Source organism: Drosophila elegans, unplaced genomic scaffold, assembly GCF_018152505.1.
Source record: "Drosophila elegans isolate 14027-0461.03 unplaced genomic scaffold, ASM1815250v1 contig_149, whole genome shotgun sequence".
In the NCBI taxonomy this organism is placed as follows: Eukaryota; Metazoa; Arthropoda; class Insecta; order Diptera; family Drosophilidae; genus Drosophila; species Drosophila elegans.
In genome coordinates, this window is record NW_024545513.1 from 1,344,232 (window position 1) to 1,365,474 (window position 21,243).

Genomic DNA, 21,243 nt, shown 5'->3' on the forward strand with positions numbered 1-21,243 from the left:
AAGTTTACATATTAAAGCTTTGTTATATTCATAAAATTATACGTAATTACATAAGTGTATTTATTTTAAGTATATCTTAAACCAAGGAAAGGGCATGGGTGTCGCAAGCGTTCATTAATTTCTTTAACTTCTTTGATTAAATATTTACAAGGGTTCCGGCTGGACGGGCGCGCTGGAGGGGGAGCTGATAGTGGTGGTGATGGAGGAGCAGTAAGTGCCCACCAAACGTTGTGCCGACATTGCCCTATACAAGTTCACTGAGATACTGAGATTATACCCGCCATTGCCATCGCATTTGTTTCTTTGATTTTCCGCAAGACACTCTCTGAACATAGAACATATATATATGTGTATTAATGTATAGTTAAAGAACTAGCTGCTGGCTCAGCAAATGAGTCACACACACACACACACGTGTGTATGCAGTAGTATGCTGCATGCAGTGTGTATAAGACCCCGGGGACTATATAGACTACGGACTAATGCAGGGAATACGGGGGTGATCGTTTTGTAATCGCTCCCTAATCGTACTCATGGCTCGACTCCCGTTTCGCAATCAGGTTCTCGCGCTCATCGTCGTTGCCCTCGATGATGGTGATGCCGCCGGAAGCGCTGCCATGATTGCGATTCAGTGGCTTCACCCGATGGACGGTCTCCGTGAGTCCCGATTCGGTGAGCACCTCCACCACGTCCTCGTCCTCGTCGTCGTCCGGCACGGTGAAGTACGGATGCGAAGACACCGGACGGAACTTGTAGCCCGTGAGGACGAAGAACACGTAGGTGGCCATCTCGCGGAACATCTCGTCCAGCCAGGCGTACTGGAAGACCACCGTCATCTGCAGCAGATCGACGATGATGCGCGTGAAGTAGATGTAGCACACGATCATGATGTAGAACTGGCGGAAGAGCTTCAGCTTGCGCAGATTGATGGCAGCCTTGCCGTCAGTGGCGGATGCCTCGTGCAGATGCCGGATGGACCATACGATCGGGAACAGGATGGCGCCGCAGCACAGCAGGTCCACGAAGAAGAAGATGTTGTGCCAGGTGCGGAACTCGGCGTCGCTCTGGTCCGACTCGTCCGTAATGATCTGGGCCACGTTGGCCAGAACCTGCGCGACAAAAGGATACGTTTATTTATGTAATAACAAAATAAGCAAAACGTGTTCAATCGATGTATTCTATACTCTTTCGTTCAATACGACTGAGGACGTAGTGACGATAAGCACCGCAAAGTGTGCGTAGTCTCCTTACTGTATAATGTCACAATATTGAGAATCAAAATGCCAAATTAAAAACTTATTAAATAAAAGATAAAGTAAATTTGTTTGATAAATATAAAAAAAAAAAAAATAATAGTCACAAAATTTGATATCAGAGGTTTTTTGGATTTGAAGGTGCGATCGTCACTTTATTATTTGGTGTTTTTGTTTAACCATTTGTCATTTGTAATGTTTTTTCTTTCTAATTGCCTTTTGTTGACGATTTAAATAAATGCCTATCTTTCTGCTATGACCAACAGTTCTTCATTAACCGTGACCATGATAAATGGGCGTTTGTATAATTAAATTATTGACCAGTTCGCTTTTCATTAGAATGCTTTCATTACAGATAACGAATAAGTAATGTTACAAAAAGAAATAGTCCGTTTTTTGTAAATGTAAAACAATTTCCAGAAAATATGGTAATAAAAATCTAACAAAAATTATAACAAATTTACTTATCAACTAAGTCACTTTGAATATATTTTAAGATCCAAAATCAAAAATATTTTGTATAATTAAACCACATTGTTAAGTATGTATTTGTATAAAAAAATAATGTTATAATTTGTAATATTAATATTTTAATGATTTGTTTGATTAATAAAATAAATAAATAATGAACAAATAATAATAGATGAATTTTGTTCAACAAGTAAACTATCTTTCTGATATGATCAGACCCTGATAAATGGGCGTTTGTATGATAAAAATATTGACTAGTTTGCTTTTCATTAGCATTCTTTGATTACTGATACCAATAATAGCAAGTTAAAGCAACAAGAAATAAAGTAGTTATGTAAACTAATGTATTCATTGCGATTGAGCCCCAACATTAGTGCTTCACTCACCTGCAGTGGGATCACAATCATGAAGATCTTCTTGTCCTTGTCGGAGAGAATGTGCTTGATGAACGTCCAGCCAGTGCCGATCAGCACGATGGTGATGAAGAGCACGGCGCCCTTAAGCAAATGGGCAATGTAGTAGAGGATGGCCCAGGTCTCCACGTGCTCGCCCCGCTTCTCAATGAAGTGATAGTTGATCGAGTGGAACATCAGCGAGAGCGACTTCAAAAACACCAGCACGGCCATCAAATAATGGATTTTATACACGGTATGCCTGCCACAATGAAAAAACACATTTGTTAATGCCATAAAAACACATGGAGACGGATGCCCTGGCCAAACTCACTTGCTCTTCTTCAGAATAAACACCCAGAAGAGACCGGAAAGAAAGAAGAGCAGGCTCATCATGAAGTACAAGGCGGGCAGAGGCATCTCGCCAGCCGACAAGTAGTTGCCATTGTTGTTCTCCTCAATGTCCACCTGGAATTGGGTTAACTCGTATTAGTTGGTTAGGCTATAGCCTATGTACGGAACTCACATTAAAAGACATTATTTTGGAGCTGTGGTAGTTGGGACAGGCGTGGAAGTACAGATTGTACAGGCCCTCGTCGCTGGGCGTGGCCACCAGCATGGAGAAGTTGAAACTGTAGTAGTTTACATCGTTGATCGTCTCCCTGACCAGCGGCATTGTGGAATCCTTGCACAGATTCTCCTGCGATTGCTTAAACAGGCTGGCCCCATACGCATCCTCCGCGGAGTCGTCGTCGTGTGGAAAGGGATTTGCCGGTGCTGCATCCGGGTCGACAGGGTTCACATCTTGAGCTGGAGCAGATGGTGGTGCCACTACTTTGGGTGCTTCCACGGCTACCGGTTTTACTGGGGCGGAAGCCTCCTGTTTTACTAGTATATCCTTTTCCTCGTCCTTTTTAACAGGCACATCCTCTTTATTAACAGGAGCCACCTCCTTTTTGATGGGTAAATCCTCCTGCTGAGGTTCATCCTTAACCTTTAAGCTGGCTTCTTCCTCGGTTTTAGGGGCCACTTCCGGTTGGGCAGGCGCTTCTTGCTTGACCGAAGAAGCATTCAGACGGGCAGCCTCATCTTTGGGGGCCTCAACATTCACCTCCTCCTTGGGCGGCTCAATTTTACCCGCCACTGCAGCAGCAGCGGCTGGCGAGGAGGACTTCAAATCAGCCGGTAGCGGTTCCTGTTCCAAGGGATCGTCCATGGAATCATCTGGGCCCTCGGCGGAGTAGGCTGGTGGCATTTGGGCCTCGCGCGTCTGGCGGAAGAGAACGGAATCGCTGATCTTGGCCATGCGCGAATTGCGCTTGGTCCGCGATGGAATCTGGTTGTATATGTGCATATTGGCCCACTCCGGTGAGCATTTTACACGGACCCTGCAATACAGCAATATACAGATTAAGAGCTGAGGGAGTGTGGTTAAGAAAAAGGGGTATCCCACTTCAGCTCCTTGAGATCCAGGACAAAGAAGAGTATGGGTCCGCTGTTCTGCTTTTGTGGCGGCTCCTCCAGTATGCACTTGTTCTGGTGCGAGTCCAGGTAGGGATTCAGCTGGTCAATGGTGGTCTTGTCCAGCGACAGGCCGAGCTTTGAGAGGGGAAAATGTGGTTAATGAGAGGGATCACCCATAGAATGGATAACCCACCAGATCCGTGGACTGTTCCAGGTCAATTGTCAGCTTGCTGAGCTGCACATCCAAATGACCATTGGTGTAGAAGCCAAAGGTGCTGAGTGCAATGTACTGCCGCCTGTCATTCTGCGGACATAAAGCAAAGATTACAGATTGGAGGCACTTGCTCCTGGCGGAGACTACTTACCCTAACTTCCAGGTGATGTTTTCGCGCCACACACTCCGGTGGGGCCATGAGCAGCGCCGAAAGTGCCGCCAGCACCACTATTGATTTAACATCCATGCCGGGAGCACGCATTTTGTGGAAAACTCGCCGCGACTTTTCCCCCCAGTTTCGTGGCACTTTGGTGCAACTCCTCGCGCAATGAAAGGGCACCAATTGCTGCGCTCCAAAATGCAGTAATCGATTTAACGCCACCGCCGTCACAGTTCCTATTATTCACACCTTCTCACCTTGATCGGAAAATCAGAAAAACACTCAAACACCCAGAGACATTTCCTTTTTCACCTGGAAAAAAAAGGTTGAGAACAATTTGGCCGAGCCAGTGTGACCGTGCGGCTGTCGTTACGAAAATACCACCCGGCTCACTCAGATGGTATTCAAATATACCGAAATATATACCCACAAATAACGGACTAACGACACTAGGTAACAAGCCACTAGTTTTTTTTTGTAAAAATAGATAGCTTTTTCAAATGGCTAAATTCATAAAAAAATTTAATAAATTGCAGCGATTAAATTGGTTAATTAGTGAATTGCTTGGGGTTGCTGCACAAACTTAAAACAAAATTAAAATGTAAGAACCAAATAATCTAAAATAATCTAAAAATTAAAAGCATATACTTCATTTATTGGGATTTATTTTTTTGTTCCTTAAAAATCGAAAAACCTTTACATTAAGCGGTTCTATTAAATTTGTTTAATATTTTTCAAATTTAAAAGCAAATACTCTTTGTACTGGGATTGAAGGCTGAAATTTTTGAATTCTATATTCTTAATAAATAATAACTAAAATTATTTGGGGTTTTAGTGAAAATGTTTATTCAAGAATATCGCTACTCAAGAAAATGTATTAAGTCGTTAAATTTTTGTTGGATTTTTACATGTAAGCCCGGGACCGTAATTATTATAAATAATAAATTAAAATTCAATTTTTTTGTTGGTTCGTCTTGATTTTTGGTTAAAATAATTGTTGTTTAAAAAAATATATAGCTCAAAAATATTTATTATTTTATGAATATCTTTTTTTCGGTAATAACACTAATCATTTTTTTGTGAGCGACGAAATAATAATAATAATAAAACACTATAAAATATTCACCAAACTGTCAAACACTAAATAACAAACTATATAAAAAAAACAAATTTTTTTAATTTAAATTAATAATTATCATTTATGGTCCCTGGTTTAATCATTTAGTTTATTAATGTTTTTTTCGGTCAATCAATTTCTGCGGACTAGGTGCAGGAGGAGAACCAAAACGAAGGATCCTATTCCATGTAGCCACTGTAGGAGTCGGAGGCGCCGAGGTTCCTGCGTGAGTAGAGTCCCTGACGGGGTTTGAACTTGCCATCGCCCAGGGTGATCCTGGAGGGCAGTTTGCGGCCCCGAAAGGTGGCTGCCTCGAAGGAGGGTGGTGGCGACACCTTCTCCTGCCGCTGCTCCTTCTCGGCCAGCTTTTCCTTCTCCCCCTCGTCCTTCGATGCCAGTGGGATGTGCCAGGCCTGCTTTGTGAGGCTGGTTGCCGTGGGCGGAGCTGTCGAGGATTCCCCCGAATCCGCCAAAAAATCCCCCACAGGACGAACCTGCGTGATCTCCAGTGTGTTCTGCTTCTTCTTGTAGTAGAGCACCTCCATGCCGAGAGTCATCATGGCCAGGACGAGGCCGAAAAGGGTGGCGATGAAGACACCACCCAGACTCTCCAGAGTGATGCCCTCCTGATCCTCGGACAAGGGGCAATTGCGCAGATTCGACTGGTTCCAGTACTTGGCCTTCAGCTCCTCGAAGAAGCGGTCCTTCTGCAGCTCCAGGATGGCGTAGCTCAGCTCGTCGCCCAGGTGACTACCCTGCTGGACGGCCACGGCGTAGGGTTGCTCCGCAAACACCTCACCCACCTCGGTGAGGTTGCAATTCCTCGTGATCTCGTACTTGATCTCCGCCGAGTCGTGGATGAAGGCATAGTCCGCGTTCTCGTGGGCATCCACATTGGCGAATCCCTCGCGGGCATCCAGCACCGGCTGGGAGCTATTGATGGCCAGCAGTATGTGGCCGTACTGCTCCTTGATGGGGTAGTCCCAGATGCGAAACCGCTTGAAGTCCTTGCTCGCGTTGAGGGCCAGCTCCTTCCACATGCGGTACAGTGTGTCCTCGGCGAACTTCATGTTGACGAAGTACTGGTGCGTGTCGGAGTTCTTCACCACCGTGTAGTTGATCCTCGACTGGCGAGCCAGTTGCTCCAGCGACTGCACTGGCGTCTGCATGCGCTCCACGGTGAGGAAGGCAGCCAAATTGGCCGTGAAAGTGGCCAGCATGAGGACCACGAACAGCCAATAGGCTGCCACCAGCATGCGGCCGGAAATGGCCTTGGGTGCTTCGCCACCACCCTGGGGGGTGAACGAGGTGAGGGCGAACCAGAAGCTCTCCCGCAGCGTGAACTCCCGACAGGCGTACGGATAGGCCTCGCGATTGTTGCGCGAACTGTACGGCGAGTACTTGTCCATGAACCAGATCATAATGGCCGTGCCCACCAGAGCGGCCACGATGCTCAGCCAAACCTCCAGCCGAAGTACGGTCATGAACTTAAAAAGCGACGTCTTGCGCACCGGCTTCCGTATGGCAATCGATATGCCCGTCTGCTCATAGTAGGGTGGCAGAAAATCAATCACCTCCTCGCGCTCCGAGTACATCTTGAGGGCGGCTATGGCAAAGTCCGTTTCACCACGAACCAGATCACCCACCACGCCATCCCATTGGCCCTGCTCATTCACCTCACCCATGTGTCCCTGGTTGGGCGCCACTATCTCGTACTCAAAGTTGAGTTTCTGCGACAAGCGCATGATGAAGTCCACGCAGTAGCCCTCCCAAATGGGCGAACCACTGCGATCCCTTATCAATTCACCGGTGTGCTCGTTCCGGCGCAGATAGCTCCACGGAATGCTCTCCGCCGTGCCAATGCGGAAGAAACGGCGAGCCGGACTGATTGTCTCGTTGAGGAGACGCATCTCTCCGGCCACCGACGACCAGGCGGCCAGATCCGTTTTGGCCTCGTGCTCGGAACTGTAATAGCCGGCGGATATGTTGACGGCAAAACTCAGTCCCGGCACTGGACTCTGCGATGAATCCTGATAGTGCTGCACCGGCGTGGCGTATGTGAGGAAGTTGCTCCAGTGCACCATGTCCAGCCAGTTGTGGTCCTCCTCCAAGGCTCCACCTTCACCCACCTCCGCGGATGAGGCGGTGGCATTGCAGTCGTGGTAGCTGGCACTCGGATACACGGGACTCAGCTGCGCCGCATTTATCAGGCTGCGCAGCACATTCAACAGCATGGCGCGCTGCATCTGGAGGGGATTGCGATTGGAGGAGGGATTAGCCAGCAAATGGTTTATGCATCTTTGTATATATATCCTACAAAGTCTTCAAATTTTCGGGGAAAATTAACATATATATATATTGCAAATATTTTCAGTACATTTAAATCCGAAGTACTGTAATGGCGGGTTCAAATACACCGCTATAGTAAATTTATTTATTTATTTTTAATTATATTATTATCTTTCATTTTTGGGTAATATAAAAATATTAGCACTACAAACTATATTTTAATTGTATTATTATTATTTAATACGAAATACTGGAATGGGGGGTTAATATTTTAATACTTTTAATTAATATTTTTTACAAACTAAATTAACTGGCAAAAAATGCTAAGTTGAGGAGCTATGGTACGCTCTTAATTGCCGATAAATAATAAAATTATGAATAATGAGTATTCCCAACTCACCGTGAATCCACTTCCGCAATAAAGATCCGGCATGGGCATCGATCGGCAGATCGCACGCGGACTCAATGTGAACCGGGTGCACAGTTCCGCTTGGCGCCTGTACTTGAATACCCGATCCCGAGTGTCCAGGAACACAAAGTGCCACTCCAAGGGCCGCTGGAACAATCCAGCCTTTTGCACCTGCCGATTTTTAAGGAAGATACATGGTTACAGATCCCGAGGCCAGGAATTACGAACGGAATTAGGTTCTACAATAATTTGGTCACGTTTCCTAGCAATAAAATGCCCTAAGGTTTAACCATTAAGAAAAAATTTAAAAAAAAAAAATAAGAACAACATAAATAAATAAATACTAACCTATATATTCTTATTTATGTTCTTGGTTTATTCCCCAACTAATATACCACTCACTAACCTTCTCAAAAATGCCATTCATGGCGGCAGCTCGGGCAAACAAGGCCACATAAGTGGGCGCCGGACGCAGGGACCGAATGCGCTCGAGGAAATTCTGGCCGGGATCGGTCTGGCTGGCGTCCAGGATGAGCGTGCGGAAGGGATAGCCGACCAGCATCTGCTGCATCGCCTCGCCGGCATCGCGGGCATTCATGAAGACCATGGCCACGTTGTTGGCCCGCTTCTGGCGCATAAAGTCGCCGAACATGTCCAAGAAAGGTCGCATGATCCTCTCCAGACGCACATAGCCGATTCCCAGGGAGCGCACCAGGTTGTATCCCTCCTCCCAGTGGCGGTAAGTCAGGTCGATCACGGCGCTAGTTCCAGCAGTGGATAGGATTTCGCAGACTACCGAAGAAAAATGCAAATTAATAGATAAAATAAAAGATATAAAAGTAAAAAAATAAAACAAAAAAAACCTACTACAAAATATATTACCATTATTTTAAATGAACTTTGTAATATCTATGTATTAATCTTAAAATAATTAAATTGTACAACTAGCACAATAATCAATAAAAATATATTATTATTATATAATTTTTTGCATTTTTAATATAACTTAAAGTACATTCATACATTTTTAAATTAAGACTTTTTTTCTTTTTGACCATAACACACAAAATTTAATGAAACGTTGCTGAAATAAAATGTTTATATTGCTAATATTTTAACAAGGGTAATTTCCTGAGATATTGTTTAAAAAAAAAAAAAAAAATTTCCTGGAAATGCCTATATCCCACCACATGTTAATGTATCAATTTTTATTTACCCCTCTTACTCACATCGCTCCATGTCCAGGCCATCTTGCGATCGGGTCAGGGTCAAGGATGTGTCGGCCACCTTTACATCCAGACGCAGTGCGTCCAGCTCCTTGAGCACCACCACCATATCGGCATCGAACTCCGCCCGCTGAACGGGCTCAATCCAGAAGGCTGTTAGGAGTAATCAGAAATTAAACTGCGCCGCGATGGAGGCGAATTTCCAAGAACACCCACTAATCTTGAGAGTTTCCGCGCTGACTTGGCCAACGGTGAGTGCGAGTGTTGCGAGTAGTAGCAGCTCCATGGCCAACCGATTGCCCCGACTTCTGGCCGGGATTTAAATCCCCACAATGTTAGGACAATGGGACAATGGGGCAAGTGCCTCCAATTTCCGTCCAATTATGTCAATTATTATTCGCGTGCGGTGCCCATCAATGGGCAGTATGCATATTTCAGCAGCTGGCAATGACAGGCCTCCATTCCCACACAGAAAAGTCAAGTCGAAGTCAAGATTGGATTAGCTTCCTTATATATTCACTTTATCCGATAGTGTACAAAATCAAATCAAATCATAAACTTTTGTTCGTTTAGGGCCTTACTAATACATAAGAGAAAAAAAAACGAGCCTTAACAATTAAATCAACTGGCTATCAATGTACAGCGATATATATATTTCTATATAAGGATATTATATATGTACGAATGTGAATAATGAAACATAAATTAGCGATTCTTCTGGGATATTATTGTGAATGTTGTGTTGTGTTTGTTGTGTGTGTGTGTGTGTGTGTGTGAGCAGGTTGTGCTGCTCCGTCTTAACTTACGGCGAAAATAAATACTTTAATGATAACAATGCAAGATTGCAGTTTGCATGAGTAACACACTACGCATGTCGAAAAATTAATTGGTGTAAATGGTTAAATTCATTTCAAAATTGTTTCCGTTTTCGTTTCCGTTTCCGATTTCTACGCTTAACTAGGAGAGCTTAAAAAGCTGAGAGAAGAGTACTCCCCTGATTGCCAACGAGCTAGGTGTACATATTATTAACATCCAAAACTGAAGTGGAGTTGCAATCAGGTGCCGTGCAGATGCGACAATATCGACTCGATGTCCTCGATCTCCACACTGTGGTTCTGGTTCAGCGCATCCTTCTGCTGCGCAGGATTCTCGGGGGTTTCATCGTCTACTTCCTTTCCATTTCCACCTCCACTGCTGCCGCTGCTCGCTTCTTTTGGAGCCGAGTTGCTGTTTCGATAAAAAAATAAGGTAGTATGGCATTAAAACAGAGTTTAATATTATATTTTATTAAGGGTCCCAAGGGAAGTGGATTCATTACTTGAACTTAATATCAACTTAATAGCAACTAATTTGACTGACTTTCAAAACCCTTTTTTAGTGCTCCCTTGGTTGTGTAACCACTTACATGATAGCCACCTCCAGATCATCATCATCGTCTTGCGGCTCGCTCTTGGACGGAGGCTTCCCCGTCAGCGGCGTGGACGTGGCCGAGGGCTGATCTCCGGCGACCTCCGTGCCAGTTGCACTTGCTCCCATTGCAGTTGTGGCTCCACTGTTGCTGGTCAGGCGGCGTATCCGCTTCTTGGGTATGTTGCGAATGACGCTGGCCAGTTGCTGGCCCAGATTGATCATCTGTTCCTGGGCGATGCGCATCGTGCGCAGCTCCTCGTCGTCGGTCATCATGAGCCGCTGGTAGCTCTGGAAGTAGCTGGCCGGCTGGCGCACCATCATTGCTGGATTGCTGGGCTTGGGTCCGTTGTCCGCATAGGTGAAGCTGAAGGTACAACGCTCCTGGCTGCTGCTCAAGCACATGTCCTGCTCGTAGTCGCTATCGGCATGGAGTTGGGGATGTGGATCTGGATGGGTATCTGGATTCTGGCGAGGCAGTGGTTGTGACTTGGCTGGCGGCATCGCCACTTTCCGCTGTTGCTGCTCCGGAGACCGCTGCGTGGATTCCGCCTCCGCCACCATGGGCAGTGCCGCAGCACTGGCGGTCGTCGAGGAGGGCACCCTGGTCTCGGATCGCTTCTTCATCGGCTTCTTGGTGCTGACCTTCGTTGGATCGTCGCCAATGGCTTTGAAGGGCTCCTCGGGGGCAGGAGCTAAATGGAAATTTCAAACATTAGATTGCGAAACAAGAAGGAACGATATAGTGTTGATTGCCTAGACTACTCAACTTTAAATTACATAATATGTATTACCTATGCACATGGAAAACAATAGTTTCAGGTGGCGAATTTTCAAATATCCTATCAAATATTTCAGTACCTAAAAATCGTACCATGGCTTATTCTTAAGTTACAAAAAATCGTTACTTAGGTTAGGTAAAAGCTAGCCTAAGATTTTGTAACCTAGGTAAGTTTTAAGGTACCAGAAAAATGTACCTAAAAAAGTAATTCAGGTACAACCAAACTCTGCATACTTGTACTCTACTATAAACGGGTACAGCAAAGTTCGATTTTAAAACCTAAAGAATAAGGTACCAATCAAATTGTACCTAAAAACAAGTATCTAGGTACTCTAGGTTACTCTTCTAGTAACGGGTATAACAAACTTCTCTGGCACTAAAACCGGTACTCACTTTTATTGTCGATTAGCCGCGAGGATCGACGCATGCAGGTCTTGGCCGGTTCTGCGTTCTGCGGCTTCTTGGGACGTCCCCGCTTGGCCGGCGCAGGCTGTGCCGCAATCTCCACCGCAGCTCGGATCACCTTGGGCTTGGTAATGGTCGTGGTCGTGGTCGCGGTGTTGATCGTTGAGGGCTCCTGCTTTTTGGCCGAAAGATTGAGGGCCATGAGCAGGGCGGGATCCAGTTTGCTGGCTGGTGGATCTGCGGGCGCATCTTTGGATGCCTCCATGGCAGGCGAGGGCTCCGTCGTCTCCAGTTCCTTGCGGGCCCCCTTCGTTTTCAGTGACTCCAGGTGCTCCCGCTTTTTGGGTGACTTCTGGGTGCTGGGATTGGCCAGCTTGGCAGTTTCGCGCATGGCAGTGAGCTTTCTGGTGGCCGTGGCCTTCTTGCTTTGCATCCTGGCCGGCGGCGGCTGTGCTTGCTGCTTGAACTTGGCCATCACGCGTTGCCGCTTCTCGTCCAGCTGCTCGCGTTGGTGCTGCTGCTGGAGGATCGCGGCCTCTGGCCGAGGAGGTGGTGGTGGTGGAGGGTCAACTGCATCTGCTGGCGGAATCACAGGCAGCGGTGGTGCTGGTGGTCGCAGTTCCCCACTGGTGTCCGCCTGCTGCTCCTTGCTGGGCGTGAGCCAGTTGCGTATGGGGTAGCGCACCTCGCCGTCCTGGCTGACCAGCTGACCCGGCAGACTGTCAATGGTGAGCATGGGCAGGCCGGCATCCGCCTGCAAGTCGGTGGCCGCCTTCAGCCACTCCTCGTCCTCCGTGCTGCTGATATTGGACAGCTGGTCAATGTTGAGCAGCACTTGGCCAGCCTCCTTGGCAGCTTCCACCTCCTCCTCCTCTTCCGGATCGCTTTCCCCCTCCTCCTTTTCGCTGTGGGAACTCGGCGAGGAGGAGGAACTGGAGGAGGAGCTGCTGGACGAACTGGAGCTCGAACTGGAGGAGGATGAGGAGCTGGTGGCGGAGGAGGAGCTGGAACTGCCGGAGCCCTCGATGATGGCCTCCGGCAGGCCGGGCAGCAGCTTGTAGTGCGGCTGCTGATCCGACGGATACGAGCCGGCGGCAGCGGACTCGGCGCTGTCCACCGCCTCGCTGCCGAAGGAACGCACGCGTCGCAGGACAGTGGGCTCCAGGGCTAGCACAACGGGTTGCTTCACCACCTCTGGTGCTTGCTCTGCAGGCTTTTCTTTAACCATCTCTTCTTTCTGCATTTCTGGTCTCTTGGGTGTAAGCTTGTGGTCCTCCGGATGCTCCTCCTCCTCCTCTAGTGGTTTATCTGCCTGCTGACTAGGCTCCTCCTCCTCCTCTGTTTCCATCTTCTTTTCCGTGTCCGTGTCCTTGTCCTTGTCCTTGAACCCAACTGCTGGCTGCTTCTTCTCCTGCAGTTCCTCCCACTGCTGTATTGCGCACTGCGCATTGGCATCCGTGTGCTCCGCTTCGTCGGGACGGTAGTAGGAGCTGCCCGAGGAGTAATCCGTCTTGGCGGCACTGCCCACGGGCGTGCCGGGCATCTGGCCAAACGGGGTCAAACGGAATCCGGGGGTAATGGCGCTCAGCTGGGGCGTATCCATGATACTTTTGGTGTCCGAACCGAAGAGAAAACTGCTGCTGGGCAGCTTGCCATATGGCGTGTCCAGCGGTGGAATGGCCATGCCCGGAGTGGGTGGAATGGCAGTCGCAACAGCAGCAGCGGCAGCAGCAGCAGCAGCAGCAGCAGCAGCAGCAGTTGCTCCTTCTCCTCCCTGGGATGTGGCGATGAATGGATCACTGGCTCTGGGAGATGCCTTGAAGGGCGTGTCCAGCAACATGGCCATATTGGGTGGCGCCTGCTCGGCCACCAAGGCTTTGATCTGCTCCCGATCGTGATTCCTCGCCTTCTCCAGCTCATTTGGCTCCTTTTTCGGTTCCTTCTCCTTGACCTGTTCCCTCTCCTTCTCCTTCTCCTTCTCCTCCAGCAGCGTCTCCTCGATGACCTCCTCCTCCAGCAGCGTTTCCTCGATGACCTCCTCTTTGAGTTCCAACGCCTTTTTCTTTTTGAGCGCCTTGGGTTTCTGCGGTGTGACTATCTTGATGTTGATCTTCTCCGTGGCATCAACGCCACTGCGCTGCATCGACTTCTTCACCTGATTCTTGGCCATCACTTTGGTTTTTCGTGCTCGTGCGGCAGCAGTTGTAGCGGGCGTCGATTCCTTCTTCTTGGGACGCCTGGCGCGAGCCGTGCTCTTGACCTCCTCGCGCTTGGAGTTGATCTCGCGCAATCGATTCTCTAGGTCCGAGTTGGAACCATGCAACTGGCGCTGCCAGGCGGCCATGTCGCTCTCGATCAGCTCAGTTTCCCGATTGGCCAAAGAGGAGGAGGATCCTCCTCCTACACCTCCATCGGTCTTTCTATCGATTTTCTGCTGCTGCTGCTGATGCTGCTGATGCTGCTGCTGCTCCTGGAGATTCTCCTTGCTGGCCTCGGCACTGTCATCGTGCGTGGAGCAGGATGTGCTGCAGGCGGATGTGTTTCGGGGCCCATTCTTATCCAGATCCTGTTCCGGCTTGGACTCCGATTCCGCCTGCGAGATGATTCGCTTGCAGGCCTTGACTGCCGCCTGACGTTTCTGTTTTCTTTTGGGCGTGGCCACCAGGGGCACAGCAGGAGCAGGAGCAGGAGCAGGAACAGGAACAGGAACAGGAGCAGGCGGATTGGCCCTGATCACCGTCTGATTGCTGCACTCCTCCATGGCAAATAGAGGTGGCACACCGCCTAAGCCCTCGTTCGAGCTGAGATCGCTGGCGGCGGCTGGCTGTATGATCTCCACATGGTTGATAATGGGCTTCTCTTTGGCTTTGGCCAGCAAACCAGGTCGCCGGGTGGAGAGCGGCGTATTGGGATGCAGGACGCCACCGGCGGAGACCTTGGGGGAGAAAGTTAAAGTTCGTACATGCGAGGTTCTCTTTCGGGGAGTGGATAAGCTACGGAAGGCCTTTACATTGATTATTCCGGCCGTGGAGGGCGTCACGCGTTCCATGACCTGGCGCGACGAGTCCAGGGAGGCGGGCGGCAGCTTCCGCAGCTCCTCCCCCGCCGCCTCCTTCTGGGCCCTTTCGTCCTCCTTTATCAATTGGATGGGCGGCTGCACGCTTGGCTGCGCCGGTGGCTGCTTCTGGGCACTGTTGATGATTATGGAATTGGGCGGCAGCTGATTGGCCGACAGCGTTATCGGCTCCGGCAGGCAGATCTCGATGTGCGAGTCGTCCACGTTGGCGAAGGCATCCGGGCCCAGTTGCTGGGCCACCCACTCGTTGTTCACCAGGAAGGGGAGGTGCGACAGCAGGCCGCCGTTGGAGAGGTACATGGGAAAGGTTAGCTGCCCGGAGGTGGCGTCCACACACACCTGGCCGGCAGCCGCCGCCTCCGCCTCGCTGAGCATCGATGCCGGATCGGCAAAGTTCAGATTCAGGCCGTCGCTGGTGAAGCTCACATTCGAGGTGTCAATGCCGGCCACCATTTTCTGTACACTCTCGTTGGAGTTGAGCACGATTAGCTTCGAGATGGAGAAGTTGGGATCCGCATTGCTGCCAGTGGTGGATGCTGCCACGGCGGTGCGTATGATGAGCGGTGTTTGCGGCGGCACGGGTTCTACGGCATCCACCGGAGGATTCACTTGACCAGCGGCCGCAGGGGGATTAACAGCGGCGGCCAGAGCTAGCTCATCTGCCGCCGGAGGCTCTTCGTCACCGATCACCACCTCCTGGATGATGCGATCGAACGAGGGATCCTTCTCGGTGGCCTCCAGTATGTTCTTCACCAGACCATCGAGCATGGCATCGCAGCTCACCGCCGGATTTGTCACAGTCACCGTTTGCAGCGCCACGTTTATGTTCTTAACCAGCGTGTCCTGGAAGTCCTGGTTCTTGATTATTGCGCTGGCCAGCTCCTGGAAAATGGCGAAATGCTTTAGTCAAACGTTCCATCACCAGGTGAACTAACGCAGCTGGTTGGTGTTACCCCACTTACGGGCATGCTTTGCGGCGTGAGCACGAGGGGATTGGACTCGGCTTGAACCTGACGCGGCGTGGAATTGTTGCGCGGCCCGGGAGGCAGCAGCTCCTCCTCCTCCAAGTCATCGGTGGCCGTGGTGCTCTCCACGTCCTCCCCGTCCTCCTCCTCCTCCTCCGCCAGATCCTCTTGGTTCTCCTGGCTGGCCATAAAGCTGAGCTTGATCTTCTCACGGTTAATGCTGCAGTAGAAGTGCGGCGGCAGCAAACGCGGACGCTTGCTGAACGAAGGCGAGGACAGGTTATTTCCGGGGGATTGAGTGCGTCTGTGGAGGGATAATAATCATGATCAGTAAACATGAGAGTTCTTAGGAACTTCCCAATGTGTAGATATAATTACAAGCGCCTCCTCTTGCGATGCGACTGCGATATGCTGGACTCGGGACCCTGGTTGCTACTGTCATTGGTGCAGCTGCTCCGCTCGGCGCCGGTGCCTATCAGTTCGTTGACCCTTTCGGACAGCTTCAGCTGCTGCAGCTGCAGGCGCGTCTCCAACGGCAGCTTCTGCACGGCACTGGCCACTGCAAAAGGGCAGGAAAAAGAAGAGGAGTTTCAGTCAGGAGGACTGTACCTTAGAGCGGCGGCAAACACTCACCCAAGCCCGTGATCTTCACATGCTCGCAGATGATCTCCTCCAGGCCGCCGTTGAGGAAGTTGTGCGTCTGCAGGCCCTGTTTCAGGGCCAGGAACTCGTGGCGCAGGTGCGGCGAAGTGCGGCACAGCGTGTGGGCCGCCCGCTTCAGATTCTGGTTGACCAGATAGCCTACATATGCATATGATGGATCATGGATGATTCACGGATCCAACAGCAGGAGCAGCAAACGAAACTCACCTAGGACCAAGCGCGCCACATCCGAATGCAGCACAATCGATTCCATGGCTGGAATTTTCCGGCTCAGCGGAGCATCACCTTCCAATCCTCAAACTGGAACACAAATGCCTTTCCTTTCGTTTCCTTTCCTTTGCTTTCCGCTTTTTTTCTGGTTTATTACCTTCCTTGGGCGCAATTCTTAATGGCTTATATATTGCAGTGGATACAGGGAATTGGTTTGGTTGTTTTATTAGCGAGAGCACAAACACATTTTCTTGCTTATTTGCCGACTATTTTCGTTTTGTTGTTGCCGATTGTAGCACTGTACAACACACATAGGTTAGCATTAGCATAGCATCTGTTTTTTTTTTTTTTTGCCGCCCGCCAAAACAACGCAACTGGGCTGCCACCTTGTCCCAATATCGATTTGGGCTCGGCTAAATATCGAGCGTAATCACAGAGCGAAGATATATTAAAAGGTAATATATAAAACAAAATGGATTAACACTTCAATTTTAATATTCAAGATGTGACAAATAAAGTTTTATTGAATTTTGTTTACTTATTTTTAATAAAGTCATTTTTGAAATTTTCAGACTATCAACAAAATTCTAAAAGAAATATCAAAGTAGATAAAACGATAATTTTTCAAACTTCACTATGCCTTTTGAGATGTTATTTAAACCTTGTAGAGCTTGTAACTATTCCTCGTTGAATGTGATCGATATATATATAGAGTACTGCAAACTATCGATAAGGCGGTGTTGCAAACACCTGACAACCCTGCCATTTACAGCTACGCAGCGTTGCCGGCTAGTGCAAAAAGCAAAAACCAATTGCCATAAGCAAAGGTATTTCCGAGTTTTTAATGGTTTTCCGGCTATAAATGGCAGCCAAAAGCACGGAGAAGGAAAAGGCCGATGGCCAGGAACCCGCCACGCCGGTGGAAAAGCCCGATACTGCCGCATCCAGTGAGCCACTCGAGGAAAACGCCAATGAACCGGCGGCTGAAAACACAACGCCGGCTAAAAAGGATGGAGGACGCAAACGGAAGAGGCATTTATTCAACTCGATTCGCGGCCAAATGGAGTTCTATTTCGGAGACGCCAATTTGAGTAAGGATCGCTTTCTGCGTCGCTACGTAGAGCAGGATCCATGTAAGTGGGGCAGGGTGCTCTTCCCAGCCAAAACAACGCTAACAACGGGATCCCGTTTCAGATGTGCCCCTGGAGATTTTCCTCACGTTCAACAAAATCAAGACGCTCACCCAGGATGTGCAGCAGATAGCCAAGGCGCTGAGCAACTCCCAGCTCCTGGAACTGGACGAGACCAAGCTGAAGGTGCGGCGCAAGACCAAGCTTCCGGATCAGCGCGATGTCAACGACAAGACGCTGTATGTGGAGGCCCTGCCCGCCAATGCTAGCCACGATTGGTTGAAGGAGGTGTTCAGCCGCTACGGATCGGTGGCCTACGTCTCGCTGCCTCACTATCCGGGCACCAAGAAAATCAAGGAGTTCGCCTTCATCGAATTCGAGAAGGCCGGCTCTGTGGAGAAGGCTGTGAAGGCATTTGCCCAGGTCCAGGGCGTCCTCTCCGTGGAAACGGATCCTGGCGAACTGGCCAGCGTGCGCTCCTTCCAGCAGCAGCAGCAGCTGCAACAGAAAGCAGAGTCGACAGCCGATGAGAATGATACGCTTGAACCGCCGCCGCCGCCACCGCTACTCAAGCGGAATGCCAAGAGAGAGGCTGTGGCCATCACCGAAACGGGTCCCGAGGTGAAACGGGTCAAGCTGGAGGAGGAGCAGCCCAGCGAGAGCTCCACGGCGGAAGGAACGTCCAGCGAAACGGAGGCAGAGGGCACAGCAGCTGGAGAAGCCACCACCGATCAGGAGGATAAAACAGAGCCAACCGACGGCGAGACCAAGAAGCGTCGTCGCAAGCGCAAGAAGAAGGCCATTGTGGACAAGCCGAACATTGAGCCCAGTGCCTTGGAGCTCAAGGTGCTGCCCAAGACCAGCTGGAGCAGTCTGCGCAATAAGTACTTGAATCTGCAGCGTCGCCTGATAAGCGAAGCCAAGAGCAAGCTGTGGCGTGAGAACCACCCACAAAACCAGCCGCACCATCACCACCACCAGCAGCAGCACCATAACCAGAACCAATCCAAACCCTCGCAGCTGCCCGAGGTGGCCAATAAGGAGGAGGAAGCCGGCGGTCCAGAGATCCCCAGCGAAGGCGGCGAAGCTGCCGGGGAGGCGGCGGTGCCGGTGCCGGCCAAGCGACGCAAGGCGGTGCACAAAATGAACATGAACTTCTACGGCGCCGGCGGCGTGGAGTCCACCAAATCCGAGGAGCCCTCGCAGGAGCGTACGCCCCTTTTCAAATACGAGCCCGGCCTGATTGTGGAGTGCTCGCTGCTGGAGCCCTGCACCAATGTCAAGGAGTTTAAGGCCGACATGCGCCAGTATCCGGACATTAAGTATGTGGACATCAAAGAGGGCGATCAGGTGGCCCAACTGCGCCTGGCCACGCCCGCCGCCGCCGAGGAGCTGGTGCGCCAGGTCAACTGTGCCGAGCGGCAGCTGAAGGTGCTCTCCGGCCAGCCGGAGACGCTCTATTGGCGCAAGATCGAGCAGGATCGCGAGGCGAAACTCTCGAAAAAGGTGCGCGTGCAGCAGAAGCGAGGCCGCGAGAAGATCTCCAAGCTGCTGGCCAAGCACATCAAGTTCGACGATGGCGACGATGAAGTACAGGCGGCCGCCATGGAATAAATCGATTACGGGTCTAGTTATAAGGTCACAAACTGTATGATCTGGGATCGCTTTTAAGCCAAATGAATGGTTTCACAGAACTTTCTAAATTGTTTGAAGAAATTTAGAATGCAAATGTGTAAATGTAAGCATGCGACACGAAAAAGCAGCAGTTTTATAATTTGTTTCTATTTTAATTTTAATTTCTAAAAGGATCTGCCAAGAAACGTAATTCATAATTTAATTGTTAAAAATAATTAAAAGAATTTTAATTTCTATAAAAAAGGAATTTCAAAAAATATACCTTTGATCTTACAGGAATAAGAAAGAGATGGCTATAAATAGTTATAAAAATTCGTATATTTACAAACTTTAGATTATTTGCTTGCAAAACCTATAGTAAGAAGGGAATATAAAGTCCTTGAAAACCAAAAAGTGATTTACAAGGTTTAAAACATTCATACCATATATTTTAAAAGGAGATACTCTAACATATATAAATATTGCAAGAATTTGGCATTTCAGTTCTTTAAAAATCGAATCCAGCCCTTAATTTTCAATTAAAGTGAATTTTGTAGTTTATCCATGATATTTAATTTATATTTTTCTATAGGTGCGATCAAAAGAAATAACAAATAAGAAAAGGTTGTATAATATTGCGATAGTTACAGACCAAAAATTAGCATAGTTAACTGGATAGCTTTTCTAGTTATGTATGTACATGGTTTTGCAAAAGTTGTAAAGCTCTTTGGAACACTCACACCCATGGGTCACCCTCTTACAGTATTTAATGGTTAAATATGCCTTCGTTACTATTTACATGGTAATGGAAATATTTAGCTTACAGTCTACACTTTTTGGCTACTTAATGACTAAACTAGATGTAAAGCGAGCCATCCGCTGGGCCCAGATAGTGCATCGAGATGAGCAGGACATCGATGATGGTCCAGACGCCGAGGCCGCCGAAGCTGAACAGCTTGCCAATGCCCTCCTGCCAGTGGCCCAGATAGAATCGATCGGCTCCAAAGCCGCCCAGGGTGAGGCTTATCAGCAGGGCGGTGCTCCAGCGATAGCCCTGCGTCCAGTTGCAGCGCAGGTTGCGGGTGAAGGAACGATTGCCCAGGCAGAGCACGTCCTGGTGCACCGTGCAGTTGGTGCGGAACAGCTTGTCCGTGGCCGAGTTGCAGCTGGAGCGCTGGCCGCAGCTCTGCTGCCACATCTCCGTCTGGTAGCAGTAGCGACAGCTCATCTGCCGCTGGAAACTCCGCTCGCCCTGGCACTGCACGTTGCCCACGATCTCGCAGGTCACGTTCACGTCCCGGCCGTAGAGGCAGCCGTAGTTGTAGTTGCACCGGATGCACGGGAAGTGCAGGCGATCGCAGGGTGTCTCTTTGTCGTACGGGCACAACATGTTGTTGTTGTTATTATTGCCATTGCTACTACTGCTGCTGCTGTAGGCAGTGATGTTGTCCAGGGGGCCACCGGATCCTCCATTTTTGGCCACCATGCTGGACACAATCGGTGGCACATACACTTCGTTATCGTTGCCATTGTTGCCATTACTCGCATTGCTGTTGTCCTTGTGATCGCCTTTCGCGTCCGACAAGTCCATTTGGTTGCCCCCGCTGGCCGTCTCGCTGTTCCTGATCCCCGTCAGCACAAAGATCATGATCAGGACGATGGCCGATCGCATGTTGACCACAATGCACTGGCGTTGCATCCTCATTTTGGTCAGATTAGGTGGATGGCAAGCCGGAAATGTTATTGTTTTACTTTTCGCAGAGCCGAAGGTGTGGGTGGCAGTGTGACCGTCAACCGGTGGCAAGAAAATACCGAACGTGCATAGCTTCACATTCCAATGCATAGGTAAAAACTTTTATTTTTCAATTTATTTTAAATAAAATGGTTATAACAGTTTGATTTCATAGGTGTATGGGGAAATACCAAATTTTGATCGAAACTAATTTAGTAAAACAAATTTGATTTAAGAGGGAAACGCTTTTTTTTTGTGCAGCATT

General features: G+C 49.1%; 5 protein-coding genes across 7 annotated transcripts; 1 reads left to right on the forward strand and 4 right to left on the reverse strand.

The window, feature by feature from the left end:
• Positions 1 to 3: 3 nt before the first annotated feature.
• Positions 4 to 4,318, reverse strand: LOC108137423 (protein GPR107). 2 transcript variants are annotated; one of them, XM_017259087.1, is made up of 8 exons: positions 4,212 to 4,313; positions 3,946 to 4,140; positions 3,774 to 3,884; positions 3,570 to 3,715; positions 2,643 to 3,504; positions 2,451 to 2,584; positions 2,111 to 2,378; positions 4 to 1,109 (listed from the first exon to the last, which is right to left on the reverse strand). In XM_017259087.1, exons 2-8 carry the CDS (start codon positions 4,054 to 4,056, stop codon positions 522 to 524), a joined length of 2,220 nt encoding a protein of 739 aa, XP_017114576.1. In that variant the 5' UTR covers positions 4,057 to 4,140; positions 4,212 to 4,313; the 3' UTR covers positions 4 to 521. The 2 variants fall into 2 exon arrangements, with proteins under 2 accessions (XP_017114576.1, XP_017114575.1); XM_017259086.2 differs by having other exon boundaries at positions 3,946 to 4,318.
• An 808-nt stretch (positions 4,319 to 5,126) lies between these two features.
• LOC108137406 lies at positions 5,127 to 9,281 on the reverse strand. The gene is made up of 5 exons (XM_017259064.1): positions 9,212 to 9,281; positions 8,999 to 9,148; positions 8,176 to 8,561; positions 7,761 to 7,940; positions 5,127 to 7,317 (listed from the first exon to the last, which is right to left on the reverse strand). The coding sequence occupies exons 1-5, from the start codon at positions 9,279 to 9,281 to the stop codon at positions 5,251 to 5,253; spliced, it is 2,853 nt and encodes a 950-aa protein (XP_017114553.1). The 3' UTR covers positions 5,127 to 5,250.
• A 208-nt stretch (positions 9,282 to 9,489) lies between these two features.
• LOC108137422 (titin) lies at positions 9,490 to 16,851 on the reverse strand. Of its 2 annotated transcripts, XM_041710657.1 has the most exons (8): positions 16,500 to 16,851; positions 16,263 to 16,430; positions 16,008 to 16,188; positions 15,627 to 15,933; positions 14,599 to 15,546; positions 11,577 to 14,523; positions 10,401 to 11,097; positions 9,490 to 10,222 (listed from the first exon to the last, which is right to left on the reverse strand). In XM_041710657.1, exons 1-8 carry the CDS (start codon positions 16,543 to 16,545, stop codon positions 10,051 to 10,053), a joined length of 5,466 nt encoding a protein of 1,821 aa, XP_041566591.1. In that variant the 5' UTR covers positions 16,546 to 16,851; the 3' UTR covers positions 9,490 to 10,050. The 2 variants fall into 2 exon arrangements, with proteins under 2 accessions (XP_041566591.1, XP_017114574.1); XM_017259085.2 differs by having other exon boundaries at positions 11,577 to 15,546.
• Positions 16,852 to 17,268: 417 nt separating this feature from the next.
• LOC108137435 (la-related protein 7) lies at positions 17,269 to 19,459 on the forward strand. Its single transcript, XM_017259100.2, has 2 exons — positions 17,269 to 17,635; positions 17,697 to 19,459. Exons 1-2 carry the CDS (start codon positions 17,365 to 17,367, stop codon positions 19,244 to 19,246), a joined length of 1,821 nt encoding a protein of 606 aa, XP_017114589.1. The 5' UTR covers positions 17,269 to 17,364; the 3' UTR covers positions 19,247 to 19,459.
• A 402-nt stretch (positions 19,460 to 19,861) lies between these two features.
• LOC108137408 (TM2 domain-containing protein almondex) lies at positions 19,862 to 21,035 on the reverse strand. Its single transcript, XM_017259066.1, has one exon. The coding sequence runs from the start codon at positions 20,949 to 20,951 to the stop codon at positions 20,103 to 20,105; it is 849 nt and encodes a 282-aa protein (XP_017114555.1). The 5' UTR covers positions 20,952 to 21,035; the 3' UTR covers positions 19,862 to 20,102.
• Between the last annotated feature and the right edge of the window lie 208 nt (positions 21,036 to 21,243).